The 21,010-nt window shown below is 33.9% G+C and overlaps 3 protein-coding genes and 1 long non-coding RNA gene across 6 annotated transcripts; 1 reads left to right on the top strand and 3 right to left on the bottom strand.

Moving 5' to 3' along the window:
* The first annotated feature begins 863 nt into the window (after positions 1-863).
* LOC133830585 (uncharacterized) lies at positions 864-7,156 on the top strand. The gene is made up of 3 exons (XM_062260593.1): positions 864-900; positions 1,040-1,117; positions 5,031-7,156. Exon 3 carries the CDS (start codon positions 5,033-5,035, stop codon positions 7,154-7,156), a length of 2,124 nt encoding a protein of 707 aa, XP_062116577.1. The 5' UTR covers positions 864-900; positions 1,040-1,117; positions 5,031-5,032.
* Positions 7,157-9,453: 2,297 nt separating this feature from the next.
* LOC133829670 (uncharacterized) lies at positions 9,454-12,601 on the bottom strand. Of its 3 annotated transcripts, none has more exons than XM_062259428.1 (7): positions 12,465-12,601; positions 11,300-12,054; positions 11,120-11,204; positions 10,805-10,888; positions 10,614-10,709; positions 10,071-10,259; positions 9,454-9,987 (listed from the first exon to the last, which is right to left on the bottom strand). In XM_062259428.1, the coding sequence occupies exons 2-7, from the start codon at positions 11,335-11,337 to the stop codon at positions 9,733-9,735; spliced, it is 747 nt and encodes a 248-aa protein (XP_062115412.1). In that variant the 5' UTR covers positions 11,338-12,054; positions 12,465-12,601; the 3' UTR covers positions 9,454-9,732. The 3 variants fall into 3 exon arrangements, with proteins under 3 accessions (XP_062115412.1, XP_062115413.1, XP_062115414.1); XM_062259429.1 differs by having other exon boundaries at positions 9,757-9,967; XM_062259430.1 differs by having other exon boundaries at positions 9,798-9,962.
* A 92-nt stretch (positions 12,602-12,693) lies between these two features.
* LOC133829671 (uncharacterized) lies at positions 12,694-18,166 on the bottom strand. Its single transcript, XR_009891849.1, has 13 exons — positions 17,405-18,166; positions 17,226-17,299; positions 17,051-17,117; positions 16,757-16,871; positions 15,985-16,069; positions 15,771-15,885; positions 15,159-15,291; positions 14,949-15,050; positions 14,161-14,227; positions 13,738-13,829; positions 13,378-13,522; positions 13,237-13,291; positions 12,694-13,131 (listed from the first exon to the last, which is right to left on the bottom strand). It is a non-coding gene; the product is annotated as an uncharacterized LOC133829671 (long non-coding RNA).
* A 36-nt stretch (positions 18,167-18,202) lies between these two features.
* LOC133830578 (putative disease resistance protein RGA1) lies at positions 18,203-20,727 on the bottom strand. Its single transcript, XM_062260586.1, has 2 exons — positions 18,301-20,727; positions 18,203-18,241 (listed from the first exon to the last, which is right to left on the bottom strand). Exons 1-2 carry the CDS (start codon positions 20,725-20,727, stop codon positions 18,203-18,205), a joined length of 2,466 nt encoding a protein of 821 aa, XP_062116570.1.
* Positions 20,728-21,010: the final 283 nt, after the last annotated feature.

Genomic DNA, 21,010 nt, shown 5'->3' with positions numbered 1-21,010 from the left:
CCAACGAATGGAACCCTACTGACAGAGAGATAGAGAAAGACGAGAGAGAGATGGAGGAGATATGAGGGATGGAGGCTGAGATTTGAGGGACAGAGGAGATGTGAGCTCAGATTTGAAGCAGGGATGATGAAACCGAAGGTAGAGTTCGGACTTTGCTTAGCCGAAGAAGAAAATGGTGAGTTCGAAATTGGTGTGATTTTTTCTGAAAAAAATGTATAAGTGGCGGGCTCCCAAAATATTACCGCCTTTTTCATTTGCTATATATATAACATTTACCATAATACTTTTTCATTTCTATTATATTCATGTGTTATGGAAATGGGTATTTGGTGTAGTGGCACACCCTCACGAAGCCGAGCACATCAATTAATATCACTAAACTGCCAATTTTATTTATTTATTTATTTCATAGTGAAATGTCATTGTAATACAACCATGTATGAAAGAATAACCAAACTTAGAATTTTAATATTTCCATGCATGATTTTCTATAACACCTAAAATCACTATACATATACTATTCACTCCAAGTACAAAGCTTTCACAGCCAAATACAAAACATGGATAAATGTACATTCTTATTCTTTCAAAAGAAAAAGAAAAAGAATGTAAATTCTATAAATTATATAGAATATCTTTATCATTTAATTTGTTTTTTCTTTATTATTTCTTAAGGAAAAAGTTGAAGCAAACATAAATGCTTTTTTCTTTTTGGAGGAGTAATGAAGAATGTGTCCCAAATATATACACTTTTATTCTTTAGTTAAGTTTGGAAGAAATGGATCACGTAAAGGGTATGAAATAAAAAAACTGTCTATGTTATATATATGGGTGTGTGATGCATATAATACTTGACTATTCTCTTCACTTAATTATTCATACCCAGATCACTAAGTTTCGGTTAGTACAATATATTATAGATATTGCTTGCTTTCATTCTCTTTTCTTCTATAATCTATAGTATATATTATATTACTATTTATTATAATCAAATTTATTTAACTTCTACATTTTCTGTGTTTATTTGTTCACTATGTAGAGAGATTGGATCAATCTAGTAAGATTGGGGAAATCGAGAGGAGGGCGCTTTGAGCCAATTCAATCAGATATTCTAAAGGTAGGTTAATTATTTATTAATATTTTAATTTGACTTTATAATAAGGTGCCTATATATATTTTTGAGATATAAATATAATGACCCTAATTTTATCGCAATAGCATGAACTTGGATTCAACTTTGGCACAAATTTGAGTAGAACACATTAAGTTGTAATTGTTAACTCATGTTGTCTACCATCACTACATTTAAGTCGAATTAGAACTTTATCCAATTTTGATGTCTCAATGTATGTCAAATTGATCAATGCATAACAAATTATTTATTAAAATAGATAAACACACTACGAGAAATGAGGTTTTTGCCGATTGTTTTTCCCTTCGGCAAAAATTGGGTATTTCGCCGGCAAAAGCCTATACACTTTTGTAGACGTGCTTTTGCGTCGACAAAAGAGAACGGCGAATAGTGGCTGGTGCACCATCTTTTGCCAGCCACTTTCCCATTACGCTGACAGAAGATCTTTTGGAGGCGAAAATAATTCACCGACAAAAAATATCACACCGGCAAAAGACTGTCCCACGAAATCATGGGACAATCTTTTGCCGGCAAACTTTGGTTTTTACCAAGGGTTATTTAGCCACCAGCAAAAGTCTAGCCGGGAAAAATTTAACTTTTACTGACGCAAAAAGCGCGCTGGGAAAAGCATTTTCAATTATCTTTTCAAAAAATAAAATTACTTTTGCCAACGCAAAAAACGTGCCGATAATTTTTTTTAATATATTTATAAAATCAATTTAAAATTTATTATTAGTAATTAATTAATTTTATTAATATTATATAAAAAAAACTACACAATTTTTTTTAAATATAATTGACAAACTAATAATACATAATTAAGAAAATATCATAAAACATATCAAAGTACTTAACAAAATAAAACAAATTAAAGGTTCCAGTTGGAGCGGTACTTGGCTCTTCGTCAGTGTCGTCTTCTCAGTTGCTTCAACAAACTCAGTGACATCATTTTTATATTCAGCTGATAGTCGATTCTGAACACTTAGCCAGCTTCAGTCAGGTGGCATCCTCTATACAAACAATTTCCAAAGTATCAACAAAATGTATGTGTCCTAACCACATTCACACTCCATTTCATAATACTAATTTAATTTTTATTTTCACTTAATTTATAATTAATTTTTTTTAATTGCTTAAGTTACTAAAATATTACTAATTTCAAGGATTTAGGTCACTTACAAGTTACTTAGTAATTTTAAATTACTAATTTACACCGCCATTTAATTAAAATTTTATAAATAATTAATAATTACTAATTCAAATATAAAATAAGTAGTTAATTATTATTTAATTTTTGATAATTAATTAATTTAATCTATAATTAATAATTTAATACTAGAAAATTTATAATCTTTGTGTCGATATCCCTATCATTGATGGGTGTGATCTGCACCCATAAATCATAGGAATACTGGGACAGAGATCATAAAGTAATTTCTAAAAATTAATTACTTTACCATATAAATAAATTTCTTTAAAATTAACACAGAAACTTAATTCAATTTCACACAAAAATTCGACAACATAACGACTTAATATTGACCATTCCAAAAATTTAACATGCATACACTCAGAAAATCTCAGAACATTCACAATAACATAGAAATTATTTTTAACAGAATATCCAAACATGCCAAAAATTTCTAACACATACAACATACAAAAAACATACCTTTTCACAAATGAAAATTTTGTGATATCTCCAAATTAAAAGCATCAGCAGTGGTGGGCTCAGACCGGTAGTGGAGGACCTACGAGCAATTCATTTACTACATACAAAAATTGTATTAGAAAATTAAATTCGAATTAAAAAATAACAAAAAAAATACAAAAATTAAATAATTACCTTTACAAGAGGAGGTGATGGTGGAGCTCAGAAAATGACACTAGCGTTGGTGTGGTGGCTTGGACAGAGAGAGAGAGGAAAATGGGTGTGGGTGGTCTTGGCTGTGGGGGTTGGGATGGGCGGTGGGGGGTCTCGGGTGGGTGTGGGGATCTTGACCGTGAGGGCTGGGAGGGGTGGTGCGAGCTCAGGTGGAGGCAGTGGGGCATGGAGGCGGTGGGTCGTGGGGACTCAGGTGGAGGCAGTGGGTTGTGGGGGTTGGGAGGGGAGATCGGCGGCTCGGGGGGAGGTGAACTGAAAATGTAGAGAAAGGTGAAGAAGAAGAAGAAGAAGAAGAAGAAGAAGAAAATGGGGGAAGAGGCAGACCCGAATGTCTGATATCGAAATCACTTTTGTTGGCGGGTTTAGGCTCACCGGCAAAAGTACCAAGCTCATCAGCAAAAGTTGCTAGCAAAACCCTAAGCCAAAATGTCATGTGTTTATTTAGTTGTCACTTTTACCGGCGCTTTAATGCCCTTTTACGGACACATAATGGCTCACTGAAAAAAGTCACCCAACACTTTAACACGTGGGAACTTTGCCGGCAAGGTTCCCCTATTTCTCCGGCAAAGGTCCCACATGTTAATTGAGGTAGATGAAACTTTTGACGGTGCATTATATCGCAAAGAAAGTATTCCTGCCGGCAAAAGTCCCATCAACCATAACAATGTATTGTCGATATTTGTCACTTCAAATATTCGATAGATAGTCATATGGTTGATTATGTTCGAAAAGACTCATCAATTCTTTTGGTCAGAGTTGATCAAAAAATTATCGTGAGATCGATATCAAATATTAGAAATTAGAACACTTTAACGTTTAACATTCAATAAAAACAGTGTTACTTACTTCGATTGTTGATATTTAAACACTCATGACTCAATCAAACCATTTATTGCGTTTTAATAAACTAATAATTAGCTAACGTTGCAAGAAATTACTAGTTCGAAGTTTGATTAACAACGTTACACACATATCATAACACTTTAAGCATTAATAGTTAATAAGAACAATTATTAATGTTAGAGAATATGTATCTTAAAATACTATATGTACAATCAAACCATTGATTAGTTGTAAAAAGAAATTTAATTATCAAATGTTACCACAAACTATGATATCATGGTCATAACAACACCGATCAAATTGGTTTAACTTCAAATTGTTAAGAAAACACAATTAGTAAGTTTATATGTTAACTTCGAAACAATCCGGAAGAAATCAAACCGTTGATTATGTTTTCCAAACTCAAAACATATAGAACAATGCAAGTTAAACTTAAAAAAAATTCTATAAGAGTTAAAAAAAAAATTGATAATTCCAAACTGAAAAACTTTTGCCGACGCAATCCAATACTTTTCCCGGCGAGATTAAGACATTTCCTGGCGAAATTCAGGGTCCTTTCTCGGCGATATACACATTCTCGCTGCCAAAAGGCTATCCAAAATCCCACTCAAAATTTGATCCTTCTTGGCCGACGTGTTTGGTGAACATCATCAGTAACAGTTACTTTCACCGGCGAACTAAACCGCCGAAAAAAAATTACACTTTCCCCAACGAGTTTCATTAAAATTGCCGCCAAAAGTGGACTTTTCCCGGCAAAACAGTGAAACGCGCTAGGAAAATTCCGATTTCTTGTAGTGACACTAGAAGAATTAGTGGTGCTACAACCCTATTTTTTGTTGTTAGAAGCTTCAGGTATGACAATGTCGTTGGTAGTAGTCAATCGCTAGAAGGTGTTTTATAGTGACAAAGCACAATATGTAATTGTTATACAACATAAATTTTATCGCTAGAAGCCCTTTAATTTTGAATATTTAGGGATATTTTGAGCTGAGACTTGTACAACTTCTAATGACAGATTCTTGTTTTTTATTTTAGTTTTCATTTTATATGAATAGTTATATTTGAAATAATATTAAAAATACATAATAAGAAGGCCCTAATTATATATATATATAAAGTAGTCTGGATGCACTAACATGAGTTCATACTTGATTTTTTGTTTTCTCATAGACATGAGTAGACTACTATATGACATCCCTGGTCAATTGAAGAACTTATGGGACTTGTGGAATCTTCGATGTTGTATTATGCTGAGCCTCTTCTTACAAGCAATTTTAATATTGTTTGCAACGTTCAGAGATCGTAATAGACGCATATGGTTCATCACTACAATTTGGTTGGCCTACTTGCTAGCTGACTGGGTTGCTGCTATTGCCATTGGGTTAATTACCCAAAGCCAAGGTGAGGATGAAACTTGTGAATCCAAGTCCCATGAAATGTATGATAAGGACCTTTTCGCATTTTGGGCTTCTTTTCTTTTGTTGCATCTTGGTGGTCCAGATACCATAACATCTTTTGCTCTTGAGGATAATCAGTTTTGGCTTAGGCACTTTTTTGGACTTATATTACAAGGTTTGTCTGCTATTTATTGTTTTTATTTAACGCTTCCCAAAAACAAGTTATGGCTTCCTACACTTATTGTGTTCATGGTGGGAGTCATCAAGTACTTGGAGAGGACAATGGCATTTTATTTTGCAAGCTTAGACCATTTTGGAAGCACAACATTGCCAATAGCAGACCCTGGGCCAGACTATGAAGAAGCTTCGACCATCTACTCTTCGAACTTGCTTCAATTTTCAACAGAGGAAGAGATGATGTCGTCAATGGGGAGTAGTATATCATATGATAATGATTTTGATTATGATGTTAGAAAGATTGATGGTAGTTCGGTCATTTCTGAAGAGATAACACTATTGAAGGTCGCACATAAGTTGTTTGAAAAGTTCAAAGGTCTCATTGTTGGCTTTTATTTGACATCCAAAGATCGAGAATTGAGCAAGAGTTTGTTTATGAGAGATGATGTTAATGCAAAATATGCTTTTAGAATAATCGAGTATGAGCTTAGCTTCATGTTTCATGTTCTCCACACCAAGGTGGTTGTAGTCCGTCAAAAAGTTGGTTACTTCCTTCGTGCTTTTTCATTTTCTTCACTGTTGGGTTCGTGCATATTTTTCTTTTTGGTTGACAAGGAAGGATTTGGTAGGATTGAAGTAGCTCTTACTTATGCCTTGCTTATTGGAGCCATTTTCCTTGATGCCATCTCTATCATCATGCTTGTTTTCTCTCAGTGGACATTTGTCTCCCTTGATGTTCAGAAGAAAAATTGGAGTAAATATATTCCTGCATGTGTTTTAAAAAGACCCAGATGGTCGAGTTCTGTGCTCCAATATAATATGATTGATTATTGTCTTACAGAATGTCGACTTTCATGGTTTTACATTATTGCAGGCTATATTCGTGCTTCAGATTTTCTTGACAAGATAAGGGTCATGTATTTTTCAACTTTTAAAAATGTTGATAATGATCTAAAGGAGATTATTTTCAATGATTTGACAAGAAAATCTAGACAGGCAAGTAGTTTGAAAGAGGCAATGGAGGCATGTCAACAAAGAGGTGATGCAGCTCTCATGTACGTCAGTACCACTACTACTTCTACTACTAGTACAACTAGTAGTAGTAGTGATTTTAGTATTTACATTAAACTAAAATGGAGCATCAGTGAGTTTCAATATACAGAAAGCCTTCTTCTATGGCATATAGCTACTGAGATTTGTTTTGTTGATGATGGAAAAGCATCTAGCAGTGATGAAATAAAAAATTGCAAAATCATTTCAGAGTATATGTTTTATTTGTTGGTCATGCAGCCTGCAATGTTGGCACCAGTTTTGGGAAATTGGCACCTTGTGTTCCGAGATACTTGCGCTGAAGCCAAGAGGTTTTTCAAGAAGTACACTATATCAGACCATGAGAAAGCGATCGAGAAGATGAACAATGTGAAAACAAAATTCAGACCAACTGCTGTGAAAGGAGTGAAAAGCAAGTCTTTGTTCTTTGATGCATGTATACTTGCTAAACAACTCCAAACATTGAATAACAACAAATGGAAGGTAATGATTTCGATGTGGATGGAGTTTATGTCGTATGCAGCCACTAATTGTCAACCAATTGTACATGCTCAACAACCAAGTAAGGGTGGTGAACTATTGACTTTCACTTGGTTACTAATGAATCATTTGGGTTTGGGGACACAATTCTCCGAGGAAGAATCTGGAACAAAAATGGCGACAGTGAAGTGATGATCATGCAACAAATACCAACAGATACTCCAAGAGCAGCTAAGAATAAAGTGTTTGATATTTGAAATGAAAGAGAAGAGATATATATATGTTTTGTAAGCAATAAAGGAGAGTTGTCATTAATGTGTGTACTATTTAATTTATTCTTAATTGTGTGTTGTTTTATTGTACTATTTAATCTTAATCTTATCTTATGTATTACACTTTGTTTGATTGAAAGACTTTTATACAGTGATCAAAGCTTGTGATCTATCAACTTAGTCATTGTCTATTATTTGAGTGAGATATCAAGTTGATACTAGTTGTACTTTTGGTTTTTATCAACTTATTCATCGTAAAAAAAGTACATTTATGTAAAATTAGATATCAAGAGTAATTACTTTACAAACATGATACCTAATGTTTGGCATAAGATTAAGTTGTAACATTAATTACATCAAATTGTGTACTTATTCTATGTACCACTATTAAATTAAAAAATTATTGAAATGTAATTAAAATTAGTTTGTGTCAAAGCTGCATCCTTATATAACGATATTCTATTATTTTACACATGATTATTTCTAATATCTAGCTAACTTGTAAGTATATTTATTCTTAGTAATTGCCTTCCACCACACAACCAGATGATTGGTCAACACCTTATCTCTTGCTGCCACGTCACTCACTATAAGTATAATTTTTGAGATATGATTAGCTTTGAGTTTATTTACAATGTAATTAATCAAGTCATATAACTATGATTAGCTTTGGTTGGAAATGAAAGAAATATATGAAATCAATACTACTAAAGTCTTGGTAAAGCAACATCATGCAAACACTTTTACTTTTTCCTAATATTTTTCTTTATGTGATGATGTAATGTAACAAGCATTTCAGTAAAGCAATATGATAAATACAAATGAGTTTGCAATACACACAAGAAAAGAATAACAATAATAATGTAGAATATAGAGAATAAAGCGAAAATTATAATACTAAAGAAAAAGAAGAAAAGAGAGAGATGTTTGATTCACTACTTTCTTGAACAAGTTTTAGAGAAGCATAAAAGGATCTAGGGCTGTGCAAAACATTTTGTGGCCCGCTCAACCCAAATAAACCGGCCAAACCAACCCGAAAAAATCGAAGAAAAAAAATGCAACCCGAAAAACCTAAGTTAAATTTAACCCTCTCAATCTGTTAATTGTGCGGGTTGAAAAATAGGTCCAACCCGCATAATTAAACTTTTATTTTTTTAAAATCTTTTTTTTTAATATTTTCTTGGACTTTAAGCTTTAATATTTTTTTAAAGAATAAATGTTTGTTTAACACTTTAATGTTGATTCAATTAATATTTTAAAAGCTACAAAAAGTTTTGAAAATTTGAAGCTTGATATATAACAATTACACTAACAACATATTGTAAAAAAAAATTATAACGGTTTGGGCGGGTTAAATTTTTTTTTCCTTATTTGGGCAGAATATAAATTAGTTAACCCAAACCTATTATGACATAAACCGATTTAAAATTCTTATAACCCGCCCAATGCTATGCCCAAGAAGGATCCCAGATATTGGAAAGATGTCTTTCTAGAAGGTGAGCAATTTTGTATGAATCTACACATATATATATTTCGATCAAAATAGACCATTTTATGAAAATATAGATAAAAAAAACTCCTTAAAAAAAATTAAGATATAGTTCTAACAAATGAACAATTTCTAATAATATAGGCTAAATTTTTTTTTAGGGATATATATAATTATGCATCAATCCATTTAAGCCATCTTCAACTGTGTAGTCTCATAACTACATAGTCTTAGAATCATCACACTTGACCTTCTCCAGGCGATATGGGATTGCACAACTTTTACCCAGTCTTTTTCCCTACGGATCATGGGATTCACTAGTATCCCATTGCCAAAATAAAAGCACCATAAATTCACTAACTAGAAGAAGAAATGTAACATAAACATCCTGAGGCATGAAACATCACCTACCTCCATTTAATATTTTAGTTCAAATGTTATCAACTTGTCAAAGTAAGACGCCAACAACACTGGTTCAGAACTTCATATTAAAAGAAAAAAATATTAACTGAAAAGATGTGGGGTAAAAGAATCATAATTTGGTTGCCATTCCTTTAAAAAGAAAATGCAGCTCAAATACTTGAGTCTAAAGTTTCTGAATCGATAGGTCAACTCCATTTAAACCATCATTTATAATCCCATAATTCAAATACAACATGGATTGCCAAACAGTATATATCAATAAAAACAATGCACTTATATTTGGAAATATGAAATGGCTAATGAGATTACCCAAAAAACACTGCATATTCAATAATAATTAAGCAGAATGACACACATCCATTAAACTATAAACATAGTCTGCCATGTATATTTGTTCACTTGGAACAATCTTACAAAAGGTCCATCAAAATGCATATAGTTCACCCCAATGTACTACGGTGGCAGGATTTTTCTAGGCATGTGATTCACAGCCTGTTATCAAAACTTTCCAGCCTAATTAAAATATAATATGGTAATAATTCATGAAACTGCTCAAGTTCCTATCAGTACACTAGTCCACATAATTAGAAACAATAATCAAACTGAAAAAGTTTTGCCTTTTGTTTCTTAGTGGAGTACTTCTGGTCCTTTGGGGATTTTGTAGGACTCCTCACAAATGCGAGCTTGATTGGAGTATCTTCTCTTGATCCCTTGGGGTTAGAGTTTGTGTACTCATGATAGAAAGCTTGTATTTTACTCTTAACTTCTTCCCAAATCTTGTTTGACTCGCTTAGAACAATTTCGAGGGCCAACTCTATCCTTGCAATATGAGAATCAAACTGTTCACCATTTATAAGCGCTCAGGATTACATATATAACATTAAACATGGACATGTACGATGTTCAAAACACTAAGGATTACCTTCTCCACAAGACTTGTTGTTTTCTTGGTCAAATGCTGCATATGCTTCATGACATATATCCCGCAGTCTGTTCCATTGTCTTGTTTGAGGGATTTTTCTCTATGAGAAACTCTGAACTCACTTAAAATCACTTCACCTCCAGACGCAATGTTCAAATCAACTTCCAAAACCCTCTCAAGGCTTGCTAGCTACATAACAAGGAAAAATGATGCATTAATTCACATCAATTTCAAATATAACATGTGCTATACTCTTCCGATCATAATTGTCACTCACTATTTCCCTAGTCAATATAGTTCTTTGTCGTTTATATATAGGATTTACCATAGAGTCCCAAATGTAAAAATGACGAACTTTCATGTCAATTTCAGCCAAGAACCAATGTTCTGCTGACCCATCCTTGGCTAGAATGGAAACAATCATCTTTAAAAATGTAAAATATTAAAGTTAGAAGAATCCCAAATCAGACCAATACGTTAGAACAATTCAAAATGACATGATACAACCCTTCATGTGACAATTGGAGAGGTGAGATTACTTACATGCTCGCAAACTTTGAGATCGCTGAAGAAGTGACGTTCTCTCCATTGTTCATAGTTTGCAACATTCTTTATCAACATTTTTCGAAGCCGTTGTTGCTGCAACAAATTTATAACATCACTAAATACTACTAGGATCATGTTTACGATTATTGATATATTATTAAAATTATAAAGGGCATAATTGCACTAACCGAAACTATAGTGGGCAAAAACCCGTAGGTTCTGTCACTGATTCTCTCCTTGCTCGTCAACAACTGGGCATAACATGTAATAATCTATGATATCATTTATCCAAAAAAAATCATTTCGTTAGTCATTCCATAAGAAGAAACACTTTTATGTAATTTGATGAATAAAATGTAACAAAAAAAAATATATGTTATGAATGTTTAATCATAAATTATTATGAAATATATTTATAATGGCAAAGCTTTTGTTTTTATGTCTAACATGATCAATAAATACAATATAGAAATAGAATAATAAACAACATTGGGTGGACTTACATTCCCATCAATTTCTGTATTAAGTCTGAACAGGCTCAGTTGTGATCTCGACAGTTTTGTTATGCTGCTGGAGAATAAGATTTCCCTGCACAATAGAATAAGCTAGATTAAGTTAGTATAATAGCAAAATCGATTTTCATTTAATTAAATAATAATTTAATGATGGCAGTTGTTGCTTACTTTTTCTGAAGACTATTAGTTAAAATATATTGGACCATTGTAAAAATCTCCTCATCAACCTCACTTTTTAGGTCAAATGCACACACCACCCTCCCTTTGCTGGAATGATATTTCTTCCAGGCCTTCTCTTCCAGAAGTAGGGTGCAAGCCTTGGGTTCCACAGGTTCAGATTGTTCATTTTGAATCCCTTATCCCTCCTTCTCAATTTTGGCAGATAACAATGTCTTCCACAGGATCAAAGACCTATCTGCAACGACAACATCATCATCCATTTCTTGTTCATTTTGGTCTTGGTTTCCTGCCACCGGGGATTTTTTGGAGTCACTCGCTGGCTGGGTAGGTTGAGGAGTGTCAACTCTAGTAAAAAAGGGGTCCATTGTACGCTTTGAAGCTTCAACCCTCCAAAGATCATTGATTATGACCCTCTTGATAGTCCTCATCTCTTTGTCAATTACATCATGAACTTGTCTTGGTAGTACTTCCACGATACTTGATACCTTACCCATTCGTTGCTCCATCCGGTCCATACGGTCCAAAATCTTACTCTGAATGACATTATTATCATTAATTATGGGCCTGCTGGGGTGACTAAGGACACTGGGGGCCCTAGGTGCTTCTCGAACTCCTTTGGAAGGCATAACAGTGGGAGCTTCTCGAACTCTTTTAGAATGCATAGCAGTGGGAGCTTCTCGAACACCTTTAGAGGGCATAACAATGGGAGCTTTCTTGGTATTGGGTGGTGGTAAAGGTAACATCTACACATGACAATAACCCAATAGTTAGACTATGACAATGAAGCAGTAAAAAATAATGCTCAAAGTCAAGGAATACAGAAAATGAGATTCTGATTAAAAAGAATTAAGAATATGAGATTGTAATGTATATTTTTCTCTAATACAGGTTAACATAAATGACTTGTTATTTGATTCATGTAATGACAAACATGAAACTTAAAAAATGACTTGTTCTTGGCTTTAGAATCAGAAAGAAGAAAACAACAATTTTGGCATTTGAGTTGTGCAAATGCAATCTTAATATGCTAATGAAAAGAAAAGAGGGTCTAGATGTTAAAGAATGAAAAGGTCAATTCGAAATTGTAGCTCCACAGTTCAAAAATATAAATAAATATATATATTTATATATATGACTGCCTTTGGACACTCACCTCAGTAGTCTTATAACCTCCTTTACGGTCGATGAAAAGCGCAAATTTCCTCATAGTGGTCTTATCCCAAAGTGCAATCAGGGGATACTCCTATCTATCTGCCCACGAGGCCACAAAGCTCTATCTATGAACATTTACTGCAGCCACAAAAGAATGTAAATTAGCATTCAAAAGGATCAATTTAGGCTCTAAATCACCATTTGAATGCATTGGACTTAAGTCACTTGCCTGTAGGAAGAGCAAACAACCGGGCATGTAATGAATCTCTCCCCGCTTCAAACGTTGAATTTGCTCACAGAGAAAGTTGAGGGTGTGTGTTGCCTAATTAAAATTCTTAATAGACTCCAAATTGCATACAATGGATAGGTTTGCTTTCTTAACATGATTTCCCGACGTTGGACAAAGAACGACCGCAATTACGAACAATATGTAACACATGAGAAAGAGCTCATCTGCTGTCTTGCTTCGATCAATTACTTTCTCCAAGTCATCGATGGTAGTGGCTTTCTTATGCATGTTGAAAATCAAATCATGGTACCCACAGTAAGTACCCTCCTGCCATCGTCAATCTAATCAATGAACCACATAGCTAACTTGCTCTTCACACAGTCCATCTTCAAATCCAACATTGCACCAAATCCAATATTCCTCCCAACTTAGTACAAATCTGTGAAAAAAAAAACATAAAAATGCCCAAGTCAGTTTTTATTTTAATTAGATTAAACACGTAGAGCACAAATATATCTTTCAATGGAACGCTACTTAAGTTTACTTCATCAACTCTAAGTTCAGGATGCAACCGTTTATATTCGTCATAATATTTACTCCTACAAAACAACCAACTTATTTAAAAGGGCAACAGGTGGCTATCAAGAATGTGTGATGCAATCTTTGTGATTTAAAATATACTCACAGGAAATCTGGGAATGCATAACACTTCTTAACACTGGGAGATGATTTTTGACTGTATGATTCAGTAAAAGAGTCGGATTGTGTTTCCTCGCTCAAACTTTCGCTAGTTTCAATCTTTCTTTTTTAACTTCTGGTCATTTTGCATTCTGATCAAACAAATCAATAAATAGTTGGTTAGTACTTATTATAAACTCTTTAGATAATTGAACTCTACCAATTGCTATAATCAAATGATTAGTGTTGATAAATTTGTTTACATTTCTAGTTGAGACTGCACTGAAATAAGAGTTGTAGCTAATAATATTAATAGTCAATAAAACTCATTGACAAAAATCAAGAACTTCAAGGTTTGAGCAAGAACCTCAGCACAGATGAAACCTCTCACAAATCAGTATGGATGGTCCCTGCAGCTTGAAGAGCTTTTGTCTGTCGTGTGATCTATCAGCACTTAACCTGCAAATGGAAACTGATAAAAAAAAATTAGCCAATTATCATCAACGTGAAAATTAAAAACACCAGGAAGTATATTCACATTAATTGAAAAATATTGAAAGATGTTAAACTTTTCAAGGGATATCATGCAAACGGGAAAACAATTTCAAATATTATCATTCAAAAGATAGGGAAAGCCATACAGAAAAATTGTTATCAAATACAGAAAAGGCCATACACAAATGTCCATTTCTCCTCATACACTCACTTAACCATCCTACATCTTGAAGTGGGAATAAAATATTTCTATGGTACAAACTCAAATGAGTAATTCGAATGACTATTGCATTACCTGGCTTATAACAGTTGAGTTTAGCTTCTCTTTTGTTCCATTGATGCAAATATCTAGAAGATCAAACCTGCATGTAAAGGAGACATATCACTTAGAACCGAATGTTTCAATAATCAGAAAAATTTTAGCCAATAATCATCAACATGAAAATTAAAAACACGGGGAAGTATATTCACATTAATTGAAAAATATTGAAAGATGTTAAATTTGCGAAGGGATATCATGCACAGAAAAAAAAAAAGTTTCAAATATTATCAATCAAAAACTAGGGTCTCCAACATATTGATTTTATATAGTCTTGAAATTTGTTCAATCCACAGGTACTAAAACCTTAAGTCATTAAGTGTAGCACTATGAATTTTTAAATTATATATTAAGAGAATGATCATATATTTGAAGAATTGTTAAAGTGAAAATGTACTCCTCATCGAAGCCTTAAATGTGAAACTCAAATTCCACAAATACAAACTAAGATCAAGCTTCATCACAACTTAAGAAAAATATAATGAGTGGCGTATATAAATATAATGCATAACAAAAGAAGAAAAAAACATAATTTTCAGATTACATTGTATAATATTCATTGATTCATAGGCATATTCCCTATTTCCCAAGCTGAAAGATTGACAATCTTTGAAGGGAAAATACAAGATAGAAAATCTATTTTAGTATACACACTACATTGCATGCAAGATTATTTGTAAGGAAAAAATATACCCAAAACTATATAACAACAATCAAACCAAACCACACAAAAATAAATTAAAAGAAGAGGGTAAAAAAGAAACCTTAACCGAGATGAAAATGGAGCTTCATCGAAGCTTTTGGAGTGGAAAACACTACTAAACCAGCTGCAACACAAGCAATGGTTTACGAAAACAAGGTCAACTCTGTAAATGAAAATCACAGTTTTAAGAAGAAAAAAAAAATTGCCATACAAAAAACCAGAAATGGAAAGCTCTGAAATGGTTTAAGAGAAGAAGAAGAAAGGATTTCACCTCTGATGAGAATGAGGGCAGTTTCTGATGAGAGCTTCGAACCGTTGCCTTCCTTTGTGAGAATGAGAACTTCGGATCCTTTCCTTTGTGAGAACGAGAGCTTCTACTCTTCGTGCTTGGCTAATGGCGTGCCCTTTCACAAGGAGATGAGATGAAGAGGAGAAGTGAGTAGTAGCTTTGATAAAGAGCGAAATGAACTGATGTAACCGATTGAAAATAAGACTACCCCTATGACACTAGTGCCAGTTACACCAACACTCTATTAAACTTTGAAATTTAAAGATAGCCACTAATGCATTTATAAACCCCAATCTAATGGTTGTGAGAAAAAAAATGGTACTATACCCTATTTTATTTGGACGGGACATGAGCCGACCCCATATAAATAAATATATATATATATATATGAATAAGTGATTTTTGTTGTAGCTTATTTCCAGGCATAATTTTGCACAATTACAACTTTTATGTGAGATAAGATATAGTACTTGAGAGAAATTATTCTTTCAATTTGTTATGCAACATATATCAAACTCAATAACAAGTATATATATATAATCAAATATGAATATTAGTATTTCTCTTTACCCAGAATCAAAATAAAAGATATACCTCTTCAAACAGGTAATTAAGTCATTTCCATCTTATAACAAAGCTTGGTGTTCTGAAATTGCTCTGCTTTTTTAATCAAATCTCCAAAAGGTACAGCTTTACAAGCCTTATTAATCTGGTTTAAAATGGAACTTGTAAGTAACATGAGAAATATATATATATATTTATATAAAAAATTAATACTATAAAAAAGTGAAATTTGTAAAGCAATCACCTCTTTTACTTTTGATTTTGCATATATACAATATCATGAAATAATAATATCTCAAGTATCATCATATCTTGTAATTTGTTTTCTTCTGCAATTTTAAAATCAATCGAAAGTAGTGAGATGATAAAAAAAAACAAAACAATATTGCAAACACTTTTCTTTTTCTCCTAATCTGTAATATATTTTGTTTTTGTAATCCTAATCTGTATTAGACAGGCCAAATAGAAAAACCATCAAAGATGATAGTAATGAGGCAAGGCAATACACAACTCGATCCCTAAAAGTATGCATTTGAGATGTTATTAAGAAAAATAATTGGAAAACCAAAAATGATCCACAAATTATTACGAGCCAAAGCATGAAAAAGAACAAAGGAAAACTACAAATAAAAAAAGAGCATCGAAAATGCATTTCAATGTATACAATTTCATGTCTTAGTCTGTGGTTTGAAATGAAACTTATAAGTAAAAGAATATGGGAAATATATAAAATCAAGACTATAAAAGTCAGTAAGTAAAAGGTATAATATAGATACAATGAAAAAAACTTGCTCTTTATGTATTTCATCCCAGAACCTGTCTTATATCATGAATGGACTAATTAATCAAAACTCAAAGATCAGAATCACTTATTGGGATTGGACACCACACTCTGAGATAGTGAGTTTTAGATTAAATATCTATATATAACTCATCATAATTAACAAAGTGCAAATATATTTGCACATAGATCCATTGAAGAACAACTTATGTATTGGGCATATCTATCCACTTACTTCTAGAGATGATGATGACCCAGGAAATGATAATTAGTGGTGGCAGGTCAATAGCTATGCTAATTTCCTCTAAAGCAGTGTGTTTCGAATCATATCTAGCTCCAACTAATTATGTCTGAAAACATAAAAAGGCATTGAAAGTTAACCCAAAAATATCCCAGTAATGAATTTCAATGAATCAATTAGATCAATTTTTTTTAGTTGAGATTGGTTATACATTTTCTTTGATGCAATGATGTCAAAATATATATATATATATATATATATATATATCTAACAAAGAAGCAAGAATACCTGTAAAAATAAGGTAGGAATTTTAAGCAGCTAGCCAGCAATATTGATTATCAAATGTACTCCTAATCTGCATATATGTCAAAGAAACAACAAAATATATATTATCACATAATCAACTTTTTTTTAAAAAAGGAAATAGAATTAATAATGAATACAAGATCCATTTTATAATTACCTCTACTATTCCAACTCTTTCAAATGAATTCTTCTACTTTAAAAAGAGAAAAAAGAAAAAAAAAATCCTAGCTTCTGCAATAAAGCACACGCAAAAAAAAAAAGTCAGTTGTGTAAAACAATAAAAACTATAAATATTATGTAGAGTAATAATATTATGTATATAGAAAGGAGACGTACCTGAATGGGAATTAAGGAAGGAAGAATCACCTCCCTTCAATCTGACCCAAGCGGATTTTCGGAATGTGAGCAATCTTTTCCCAATCTGCACCTATTTCCTTCTCGCATCTCTTTAATAAGGTGGGACAGTCATCAATCTCCAATGTTGTTAGATTCTCAAGTCGACCAATTCCTTGTGGTAGCGACTTCAATTGGGGGCACACTCGAATCACAAGTTTCTCAAGAAGTTTGAGAGCTTCAACCTCATCGATGTTGGTTATAGCACAACGCCATACATTAAGCTCTTGCAAAGTAATCATTACTCCAAACCCTACAGGAAGAGTGGTGAGTGGAAGATAATCTAATCTCAGAAATTGCAAGCTTTCCAATGTACCCCACTTAATCTGACGAGCTTCGGAGTCAACAAGCTCTTTCATGCCAACAATACACATATTCTTCAATTTGGAGAGAGGAGCAAACGATGATGATGATTGGTTGGAGTGGGACATGGTGAGACTGAATGGCTTCAAGTGAGTTGCATCCACAATAAGACCTTCTTCTAGAGTCGGGAACAGTGGCATGGAATCCAAATTTGGGCAGTCTTCAATGACCAATTTTGAAAGACAAGGAAATGTAGCCAGCCCACCATTATTATTGTCTCCATTTTTCCACCATCCCTTTAACTGAGGTAGTTCCGTGAGCCAGAGTTCTTGTAGTTGTGGAAAGAATTGTGTGGTTGTTGACGGTGAAGCATCATTTTCTGAAATGTATTCCAAGTTGATCATCTCGTCTATCACCAAAACCTTGAGATGAATTAATTCATCCAGTGACGACAGATATTGGCAAAATGCGCATCTCCTAAGCGAGAGTTTCACCAAATTGCCAAGTTTAACTAGAAAGCTTGGATTAAATAGCACAGCACTCTTGTATCCATTTATAGCCAATTCTAACAGATGCAAAGAGAACTCTTTATCACCATCTAGTGGCATTGGTTCAGTCTTCACGTCATGACTATCCCATTCTAACGACAAAGATCTAACTCCGCCTGGGACTGCATTAAAATATGTATCCACAGATTTTTCATGCTTCAGATTTTTAATTTGAAACTTCCCACACAAGTTTCTCAATTTCTTCACTTCAATTAACTGGGCATTATGCGTAGACGACTCCTCTCCCAGTGTAATATGCGATAACGTTTGAAGATTAGTAAGCTGACCAAATCCTTGAGGAAGACTAGTCAGGCTGAGGCACCCATCAATCTCAAGATGTCGAAGGCTGACCAATTTTTGAATACCTCTTGGCAGTTCTCTAAGTTTGACACATGAGGAGAGCCTCAAGGTTTGCAAATTTACAAGCTTGGTAATGGAATTGGGCAATTGCATGATATCCCCATTCTCGGAGAGATCAAGATACTTCAAAATCTCCAAGTCGCCAATTGAATTTGGAACTATCTTAATTCCGAAACCACACATATCTAGCGACCGTAAATTAACATACTTTTTGATAATTTTATCAAACAATATGTTTGTGTTGTTACCCCGTCTCACTCCGGACTTCTCCCGTGAGTGATTCTGCAACAAAACGGATCGCATGCTTCTTTCAGCAAAATCAAGTACATCACCTTCTGAAAAGTTACTAGAACCAAATGACACATGGAATGGAGAAGATGGTTTATTAGCATTTGGTGTGAATGAGAAGCATCGTCCCTCTGCTACAAGAGTTGCAAGATCGTGCATCAAATGGTGAATTTTGAATTTAACCACACGCTCCGTCACATTTATTGTAGGTTCTTGAAAGAAAGATCTTCTAAGTAAATTCAGAACATACTCATAGCCAACATCCTCTGCAGATTTCCCTGGCTCTTCCTTAATGACAAAGGATTGTGCCATCCACAATTTTATAATCGTTTGCACATCGATCTCGTGATCTTTAGGAAATAAGCTACAATAGGCAAAACAATGTTTCAGGCGTGAAGGGAGATGATCATAGCACAACTTCAAGCATGACAATGCCTTGTCATAATCACTTGAATTATGCTTACAAGATTTCTCTATTTCATCAAAACAAAAATCACGCCATTCCTTTTCAGAATTATCAAAATATAGCATGCTTCCTATTGCCGGAATGACAATATCAGAGATTCCATGACACTTGTTTACAATCTCCTTTCCGATATCTATAAAACTCGAGCTTATGTGCTCATGTTTTGTTACTCCGCCAAAAGCTGCATTTTGAAATAGCCTCCACAATCGATCTTCACTTAGAAAAGGACAAGGAGAAGGTAGACAATGACATGGTTTGATGTTGCCACCAATGCTTGCAACCTCCGGGTAAGAGGTAGATAGAATTATCTTACTACCTTTACCACGAAAATTGCCCAAAATTGCTTTAAGAAATGGGAAATTTTGAGGGTTGACATCATCGAATACAATAAGGAAAGGCGCACTACTAGATAAGACAAGTAGCAACTCATCCAAATCAGATTGGTGTATGTTTGGATGATGAGGAAGTAGATGTTCAACTAATATTTCATTTAAAAGTTGGGTAGCATTGGTATTATTGGGAGACATAGCAGAAGAAAGGCGTACCCAAATACGTATGTGGAAATGACTCTGTACTCTCTCGTCATTGAAAACGTCCCTTGCAAGCCACCTTGTTTCTGATTCCTCAGTACCCAACACCGGAAGAATCGCCGCAGCATCATCATCATCATCATCATCATTTGTTAATAACATATTGATGATATTTTCCTTTGTATCCACGTCGTCGATGATATCCCACCTTCTCTGAAAACCTCCTTCTCCTCCTCCCACAATAAATGACCAAGTCTCCTCCACTCCGTTTGGAAATTTAATTTCTTTCTCACTACGATTTTCCAAACCAAATTTATTAGTCAATCTATTTACTGAGTCTTTGATCTGTTCCGTATAACGAACAAGCCGATCATAGCTTGGCTTTCCAGTAGAAGCAGATGGGGAGCGGGTAGTTGAGAAGAAAGTGCATAGTGGTGTCTTATACATATGATTTCCAGTAGCACCACCACCACCACTGCTACTGCTACTGCTACGCTTCTTCAAAGCTTCGCTTGATACCTTCTCTAGCAAGATCTCAGCATCAAAGAGTCTGAATCCATTTTCCAGCCATCTTTCATTATGGCGAGCCTTGATCTCCACATCAAGAAGCAGAGGCGCGATGTCTGAAATGGCCTTCTCAAGTCCCTGCAGGAGGTCGTCACGTTCAGCGGCACCCCAGAAAGAGCCAGCAGTCTCACGAACATCTTCAGAACGCAGCAGTTCAAGGATCCGATCAGTATGATTGCAGACATTATTTCTTGCTGCAGCCATTGAAACAGTGGAAGTTTGAACAGCGGGAGAGATTGATTTGTTTTGGATTAAGAAAATTAAAAACTGCTCAGGTAGGTATATTATTGTAATTTAAAAAAATGCATGTACCAACAAGTTTTAATATATTTCTTTCTCAACACAACACTACTCCATCACTGAAGAATATATACTTTGCCTCAATATATGCACTCATCCTTTTCCAATATATAAACTGTACGTCATCCATTTCTTCTAACACTAACCAAAGAATCCACCAATATATATATATATATATATATATATA

Source organism: Humulus lupulus, chromosome 4, assembly GCF_963169125.1.
Source record: "Humulus lupulus chromosome 4, drHumLupu1.1, whole genome shotgun sequence".
In the NCBI taxonomy this organism is placed as follows: domain Eukaryota; kingdom Viridiplantae; phylum Streptophyta; class Magnoliopsida; order Rosales; family Cannabaceae; genus Humulus; species Humulus lupulus.
The sequence above is the reverse complement of the archived record's forward strand: the minus strand, read 5'-3'. Positions and strand labels throughout refer to the sequence as shown.